The sequence below is a fragment of the Equus caballus genome, chromosome 7 (genome assembly GCF_041296265.1).
Source record: "Equus caballus isolate H_3958 breed thoroughbred chromosome 7, TB-T2T, whole genome shotgun sequence".
Classification (NCBI taxonomy): domain Eukaryota; kingdom Metazoa; phylum Chordata; class Mammalia; order Perissodactyla; family Equidae; genus Equus; species Equus caballus.
The window spans coordinates 5,343,254-5,351,319 of NC_091690.1; the positions used below are offsets into that span (position 1 = coordinate 5,343,254).

Here is an 8,066-nt window from a genome sequence, read left to right on the forward strand (position 1 = left end):
AAAGACAGACACAGCCCCTGCCCTCCAGAACTTTCCTTCAGAGTGAAGAGAACAGAGACCAGAGTGGGGTCCTGCGTAGACTCTCCTCCTGTTCAGTCTTGGTCCCTCCGGCCGTGCCGGTCTTCTCCTTCCTCCCATTTCTCCAGAGGCTGTTATTCTCGGCCCCCTGAGGACCCTCTCGTATCCTGTACCTTGGTCTGGAATGTTCTCCCCACCTCCTCACCTGGCCAAAGCTTGCTTGTCCTGGAGTACTTTGTGTGGCCAGTCCGGCCCCTGACCTTTTGTGTAACCGTTGTCACAAAAGCAGTGGCCACATCGAGTTCCCTCGAAGGCCTAGAGCATCCCTGACCCAGGATGCCCAGGCCCCCGGAGCGCCTCTCCCACGTGGCTGCCCCGTGGCCCGGCCTCTCCTTTAGACACCGACTGGCACATCCCAGTGGCAGTACCTAAAATTGGGGTGCACAGAATCGCATCCAGCGATGGAGAGGGGGTGACAAACTCCCTGTGAGCTCCTCGGCCCCACGTCCCCGCGGCCCCCTGCACTCTGATGCCCACAGCCTGGTTCCACAGGGGAACTCAGCTCCTCTCGTCTCCTTCCACAGTCGAGGACATCCAGAGCCTGATCTGCAGGCAGCTGGGCAGCACCAACGGCCAGGCGGAAGACGGAGGCAGCTCCACGGCCCTGCCCCGCAGGGCAGAGACCTTTGGGGGCTATGACAGCACGAGCAGCCCCGGCAAGAGTGAGTGGTGGCACTTGTCACCCTGGGGCTGGGGCTTCTCGGGGCCCCAGGGAAGGTCTTCAGCCGCAGGAGGCTGTGCAGTTTCTGGAACATTCCCCTCCCACAGCATCCTTGGCAAAGCCCAGGCGTTTGCTGTTTGGCATCTCTGCTACTGCTGCCCCTCAACTGTCTATAAACTCTCCATGATTGGGGTTCTGGAACCTTCCAGGTGTTGTCAGTCGTGTCCTAACAGCAGCACCCAGACCAGCCCTCCTGTTCCCACCGGTCTCTGTGCCACAAATGCTGCCATTTCGGCACAGGTCCGAGGGCAGGACCCCGGCCACGATGTCCTACCCTGGCTGGGGCGCGGGTTCCAGACTCCCATGGGACCCACAGCATCCTAACACACCTGGTGTGGGGTTTTCAGGTGGCAGTTTTAGGAAGAAAGTCTGCAGCAATGACCCCAGCCTCCAAGACTGGCAGGGCCCTGTAAGCAACCCGGACTCGAAGCTCGGCGACACCCCGGGGGCCTCCGAGGAAGCCCCGCAGGCGGTACGTTGCTTCCATGGGGTGTTGCTCAGTTCGGTACACAGGCGGCGCGTGTCCTTTTCATCATTGTTCACGGGTGCGCACAGCCTGTGTTTGGCTTGCCTGGTGTCGCCATCTTCATGGCGAACAGCCACACGTGCCGCTCTGCTTCTCAGTGAATAATAGTAACACCTCAGCCCCAGTGAACGTGCGGGCCGTCTCCCGGCCCCGGGAATGGCGGGAGGCAGGGAAGTGGGCGGGCTCAGGGCAGTAGCCATGGCCCCCTCAACAGGTGAGAAAAACCGTATGGGGACCACGAGCTTTCAGTCCGCACAGGTGTCCTCACGCCCACGGACGCTGAAGCAGGGCCAGCCTGCGGTCTCAGAGTCTCAGGCTGGCTGCCTCTGGCCAGCTGTGAGGCCTGGGCTCCCCCCGGCCGGCACACAAGCTTCACCTCTGAGCGCTCTGGACAGGCTCATCTAACCAAGCCTCCCACACCGTGGGCCCATGACAGCCGCCCTTCCACCTCGCTGGGGCCACCTGTGCCCCATTCTTGTCAATAATAAGCGAGTCCAGCTCGAGTTGGATTGGCCCTGAGAAGCTCCTCGTGCTGCTGTCTCTGCAGGTGGAGGCCCCAGGCCCAGAGTCCAGCCCCCGTGTGCCCACCGTCCTGGAGTCGGAGGTAGGTGCCTAGCTCCTGCATCTCCCCGGGGCCGGTGTGCACACTCATACAGCTCGGTGCAGAGCCAGCATCTCTCTCCCTGTCTCCACAGCTTGTCCAGAGGATCCAGACGCTGTCCCAGCTGCTCCTCAGCCTCCAGGTACAGGGGCTTCTGGGAGAGAGTGACACACTGCACCTGCCTTTTTCCTGGGGAAGGGCACACTCTTCCTGAAATCAGCCTGGAGCCCGGCCCTCACCGGTCCCTCCCCGCAGGCGGTCATCGCCCAGCAGGACAGCTACGTGGAGATGCAGAGGGCCACCATCCAGGAGCGCGAGAAGCAGTTGCGGCTGCAGTCGACGCGCGGGAACCTGCTGCTGGAGCAGGAGAGGCAGCGCAACTTCGAGAAGCAGCGGGAGGAGCTGGCGGGCGTGCAGAAGCTGCAGGGCCAGCTGCGGCTGGAGCAGCAGCGCTGGGAGCGCCAGCGGGAGCGCCAGCGGCAGGAGCTGGACCTGGCCTCAGCCCGGCTGCAGCAGCGCGAGGGCGAGGCGCAGAGGCTGCAGGAGCGGCTGGGCCAGGAGCGCGCCGAGCTGGAGCGCCAGCGGCAGGCCTACCAGCAGGACCTGGAGCGGCTCCGCGAGGCACAGCGCGCCGTGGAGCGTGAGCGCGAGCGCCTGGAGCTGCTGCGGAGGCTCAAGAAGCAGCACACGGTGCCCGGGGCGCTGCCGCCCGAGGCGCTGGCAGAGGTGAGTGTGCGCGTGCAAGAGTGAGTGTGAGTGGGCTAGAGCAAGAGTGTGAGCGTGCTAGGGTGTGTGCGTGTGTACTGCATGGACATGTGAGCTTGCTAGTGTGAGTGCACCTGTATGTGTGTGGATGAGTATGAGCGTGCTGGTGTAAGAGCAAGCGTGTGTTACATGCGTGGATGTGCAAGTGTGAGGGGCTAGTGCGTGCATATTGCATGGACGTGAGTGTGCTAATGTAAGGGCAAGTGTGAGTATGTTACATGCATGGATGTGTGTGAGTGCAATAGTGTATGAGTGCATTGCATGAACGTGTGTTGCTAGTGTATGCGTGTGAGTGGGCTAGTGTGAGCATACTAGTGTAAGAGTGTGAGCGTGCTGGTGTGTGTGTATGTGCACGGACGTGTGTGTGTGTGAGTTGTGTGCATATGAATGTCAATATTCGTGTAAACATGTATGAGAATGTGGGCATGTGAGAGTGTGCCCGTGGGTGTGCACATGTGTGGGGCTGTGCAAGCACGTATGTCTGTCTGTGTTTGGGGGCCAGGCGATGAATGGCGGCTCTGGCAGGCCTAGAACCGGGCGCAGGGCAGCGAGCCTGGCTGGGTGCTGTGCAAATCTGAAGGGGGCGGCTCCTTGTCTAGGCTCCCCGGGGGGCTGGCAGCAGGAACAAAGGCATTGGGATGTGTCTTTTGTCTCTCTTGCAGGCCCAGCCGCCAAGCCACTCTGCCAGCTTCGACGGGGAAGGGCTGGAAGGGCCCGCGGGCCTGTCCAAAGCGCCAGGGCCCCGGGTGAGCGTGCTGCTGTCGGGCGGCCCCGAGTACCCCGAGCGCTCGGAGGTGGCCCGCCGGGACAGCGCCCCGACCGAGAGCCGCCCGGCCAAGAGCGACGTGCCCATCCAGCTGCTCAGCGCCACCAACCAGATCCAGAGGCAGACGGCCGTGCAGCAGCAGATCCCCACCAAGCTGGCCGCCTCCACCAAGGGCAGCAAGGACAAGGGCGGCAAGAGCAGGGGCTCCCAGCGCTGGGAGAGCTCAGGTGAGCCAGGCGCGCGGGGCGGTGCCATGAGGGGGCGGGGCGGGGTCCGGGAGGGGGCGGGGCCAAGGGCGGGCAGGGTGGGGCCAAGAGGGGGCGGGACAGGGCCCGGGACTTGGCTCGCTGGGCGAGCCGGTTGGAGCCAGGCTTCCCCCTATCCTCTCCGCATAATACAGGAGATGGGTGACCTCTGCTGCCTGCCCGACCCCTCTTCTCAGATTGGGGGAGTCCAGCTGTGGGCTATTTGTGAAACCAAAGCGGCTCCTTGCGGGCACAGAAAAATGGGACCCCAGGGCCATCCTCCTATGGGGGGCCAGGAGGAAACCAGAAGGCACGGCTGGCTATGTGGCTGAGGCCACGCCCCCCACAACTCCGCCAACACACAAACAGAGGTCTTTCATCGCAAGAAGCGAAACTGACATGACAGACCCACCTCGGTCCTCACCCTGGGCCGCAGGCAAGGGAGCGTCTTGGCAATTCAGAAAGAAGGGGCCTTGGAGACCTTTTCGGATGTGGTCACGAGAGATAAGAAGTCCAAGAGCCCTGGTCAGTTAGGGACAGTGTGGTGACCGAGGCTAACCCTCCCCACCGAGCCCCTGCCAGGGGCAGGTCCTGGTGCCGGGGACTCTACCCCATGTCTTAGTTCCACGGCGGGGACACTGAGATCCTCGCCTCGGAGCCCCCTGCAGCAAGCGGCCCCCAGTACACAAAACCCCGGGGCTCCCTCAGGCCCTGCGAGCCTGCAGGCCCCGGCGGGGGGCCCTCCCAGGGGCGTTCCTGAGAAGCAGGGCCTGTGTCCCAGGACCTCTGGGGCTCTGGGGTCTCAGCCCCCGTCCAGAGGCCAAATTACTCTGGAGCCCTCTGTGGTCGGGTAGGAGCTGCTCTGTTTTTGCATTTGTGGCTCAATACCCGAGTGGGGTCTGTCCCTGAGAAGGGGTGCTGGGGGCCTTTCCTGGCTGCCTGTGGGAAGGACCAAGGAGTGGGGGAGGCCCCTGGCTGAGGTGTGGGGCCACTTGTGTGCCTGGAGCGAGGCCGAGCGCCCCCACACTGCGCCTTTTCCCTCTTCAGGCTCATTCGATCTCAAGCAGCAGCCGCTTCTCAACAAGCTCATGGGCAAGGACGAGAGCGCGTCTCGGAGCCGCCGCTCACTCAGTCCCGTCCTCAGCAGCCACAGCCCTGTGCCCTCCCCAGGTGAGCCCAGCCCCCCGGGGAAGCAGGCCGCGCGCCCAGTGCCCAGCAGCTGCTGACCACCACAACCCCCTCTCTCTGCAGATCCTGGCTTCCCGACCCCGAGCCCGGCCCCATCGAATGCCCCCACCGAGTGCTTCTCCTTCAAGGCTGGGGGGGCATCCGTGCCCCCGTCCCCGTCGCCACTGCCCACCACACCACTCGACAAGGAAGAAGCCAGCAAGGAAGATGTCATCTTCTTCTAGGGGGCTGTGGCTCAAGGTGCAGGCCCCTCCCTGTCCTGCCCACCCTCCGCGCTCTCTGGGGAACCACCCAGCTGTCCCCCTCCCGATCCTGAGCAAGCCACCGCCACCCCCCGCCCAGCTGGGGGCAGGGCAGGGCAGGGCCAGCGGCAGCCTGTGGTCTCAAGGCTCTTTCCGTAGGTTTAGCACTGGTGCCTGGGTACTTTTCTAAACCTGTTTTTTTAATACAGAAAGGCAAGTTTTTAATCGAAGGTTGACCAGAGCTAAGCCCAGGAGCGGTTTTACGTCATACCCCCCATTGGGGTAGGGAGAGGTCGACTCCCAGCTGTTTTCCCAAGGTAGTGACAAACGGTGGTGGTTCCGCAAGAAGACTCATGACAAGCCAGATTCTGGTCAGATGAGGTGCTGGCTGGGCTCCATGGCCACGAGGAGACGCTGGAGCGTGTCATGAGAGCACCCAAGGGGCCGGGGGTGTCGCTGTGTCTGTCGGCAGAATCAACTTCCAAAGCAGAGACTGCGTGGGTGCGCGGGGAACCTCGAGGCTGGGACAGGGCCACGGGGCAGGGCGGCTGGAGAGGATGGCCGATGGCGCACTCTAGGCGGGTTCTGTGGGTTTGGAAGCGCCTCCTGAAAGGGGCTGACCACAACTCATTTTAACTTGGCAGGTTTTTAAAACCTGCCGTTGTCAAACTCGATGCTTTCTCGAGGGCACCAGCCGTTCTCCAGGGCTCCGCCTGTCCAGGAGGTCGAATCACGAGGGTCCCGGCCCCAGCAGAGGGTCCTCAGCCCCGGAGAGATGGGCTGGCGTTCTTGGGGCTGCCGGGAGGAAGCCCCCAGGGCAGGTGTCCCTCACTGATGGGCAGAGGCTGGTGCGACATGAAGCAGAGGAGTGGGGCCGCATGTCCAGGCGGATGAGGGTGAAACGCAGGAGGGGTCCTCCATGGCCTGGGGGCCTTGAGTGGGCAGAGGGCCACCTCACGGGCGCCTCAGGTCCAGCGAGCTGTCATAGCGTATAGTCAACTTCCCCTGGCCGGGGGCGAAGGCCGCGTGGCTGTAGATGTTGGCAGTGGGGTTGGATGTCCAGGAGCAGTCCAGAGGTGGCAGCTGCTTCAGATCCACATTCCAGCTCTGGCCCCACTCAAGCCTGGGTGCTGGGGTGGGGAAGCGAGAACATTTCAGCCTTTCTCTGCTGCCCCCCCCGGGGCCCGAACCCAGCATCTCCCTAAGCGTTGGCGGGAGGACTGGCTCTTGTGCTGACCAGGAGCAGGGGCACTACGGGGTTGAGGTGACAGCCAGTCGGTGACAGGGAACTGAAAGCAGCCGTCGGGAACCTCTCCCGAGCACCTCTCGCTCCCCTCCCCCACCCTGTCGACTGCCCACGGGGCCTGCAGCCTCAGAGAGGAGCAAGAAGCCACCTCCCTCGTCCTGTGACCCCCTCAGCTCCCCTGTGCCATGTCTAGAATCAGTGTTTTGCGTTTTGTCCTGAGAAGCCGCGGAGCACTTTAGAAGTTGACTCCGGTTCCTGTCCTGTTGTGAAGGCGACGTTCCCGGGCCCTCATACTGGGTGGTGTCACCGCCGCGCGCCCCTGTGCGCATGCTCTGGTCTGACCCTCTGCGCCGCCGTGGTTCCTGGGACCATAAGACGTTCAAGGAGTTCCCACCCACGCGGTGGGGATCGGTGCTCCTTGCCATGCGGCCGGGCCTGTCTCAGCCGGGTGGCGGCGTTGGTCCATCTCTCACCAGTATGCTGAGGTCACTCCCGGGTGGAGCCCGATTTTACTTGTAAAGTTGGTGGTCAGCAGACGTTCTGGTCTCTGTGGGATCTGTGCACGTCTTCGTCCATCGTGACCGTGATCTTAGTCCACGCGACAATTATTTTTACAATGATGCATTTCCTCACCGCGGGATAGAACTTAAGACCCGATTCTAGCAATAAAAGTGTCTCAGATGAGCTGCGAGTGGCCGTTCTCTGGGGTTTTGTCAAACTTTGGTGCTGGAGTGGTGGGTTCTGGTGGGGCCCCCTTGGAGCCTCTGCTGGAATGGGACCTTGGGGAGGCCCAGGCCCAGGGCCCCCCAGCTCCCCTCGACAGCGCCTGCCTGGAGCCAGGAGAGCCAGGGAGGGACCAGGGCCTGCCTGACACCAGGCTGTCCCATCCTGTCCGTCCAGGGTGGGCCCAGGTCGCCATAGGGACCCCCACAGCTGCTGTCATCTCTCCTACTGGGTACAGGCATCAGGCCTGTGGGAGGGTGACCACACTGCTCCCCCTGCCCCGTGGCTGGGGTGGGGAAGCAGGGAGGTGGGGACACCTCCCGGCCAAGTGACAGTTCCCCCACCCTACCCTGGCTGGGACCAGCTGCCTGCACGCCAGGCCTGTGGTGAGTGATCGGGTCTGAGGAGACCACACAGAGGGGCCCGGGCCGAGGACTCTGCTCTCGTTCCCACTAAGGAAGCCCCAGTTGATGGTCACCTTCCAAGCCAGGCAGTGGCAGTGCCAGTGGCTGCAGTGGCCCCCAGGAGAAGCAGCCACCAGACAAGGCTGAGGTTCGGGGAATGCCACCGAGTCCCCCCTGGCCTGGCTGGGTCCCCTCTGTGGTCCTGGGATGTCAGCTTCCTCGACAAGGAGCTGTTGCCCCACCGTGAGGCCCTGCCAGCTTCTAGGCTGTCCCCAGGACCCATCAGCCTCCCTGCTCCCTGACGGCCGGGTTTGCCACAGATGCGCGTCCTGCTTAAGGCTTGGAAAACCCGTTTAGGCCCTGTCCCCAGGAATTGGCCTGCTTCACTCCATCCTGAAGAGGCTGAGCTGCCGGCCCAGGGAAGGGCACCAGGTAGGCGGTGTGGCCGCGCGGCAGGCAGGGCCCACTCCTTGGTGGCCTGGGGTTGGGCAGCTGTGTCCCCAGTGCTGGCAGCTGGCTGTGCCCAGGCCCACAGGGACGCAGCCTGTTGGGGTACCAGGG

General features: G+C 63.4%; 1 protein-coding gene across 8 annotated transcripts in view; it reads left to right on the forward strand.

Annotated features, from left to right (window-relative positions):
- The window catches only part of ARHGEF18 (Rho/Rac guanine nucleotide exchange factor 18), an 89,772-nt gene extending 82,710 nt beyond the window's left edge, over window positions 1–7,062 (forward strand). For all 8 annotated transcript variants that reach the window (XM_070272594.1, XM_023644614.2, XM_070272593.1 and 5 more), the window contains 8 exons: window positions 603–740; window positions 1,147–1,271; window positions 1,873–1,929; window positions 2,021–2,068; window positions 2,182–2,652; window positions 3,354–3,684; window positions 4,750–4,872; window positions 4,954–7,062. In XM_070272594.1, the coding sequence (XP_070128695.1) occupies window positions 603–740; window positions 1,147–1,271; window positions 1,873–1,929; window positions 2,021–2,068; window positions 2,182–2,652; window positions 3,354–3,684; window positions 4,750–4,872; window positions 4,954–5,114 (1,454 nt within the window). In that variant the 3' untranslated portion in view covers window positions 5,115–7,062. The remainder of the gene's footprint in view (window positions 1–602; window positions 741–1,146; window positions 1,272–1,872; window positions 1,930–2,020; window positions 2,069–2,181; window positions 2,653–3,353; window positions 3,685–4,749; window positions 4,873–4,953) is intronic.
- The last annotated feature ends 1,004 nt before the right edge of the window (window positions 7,063–8,066 follow it).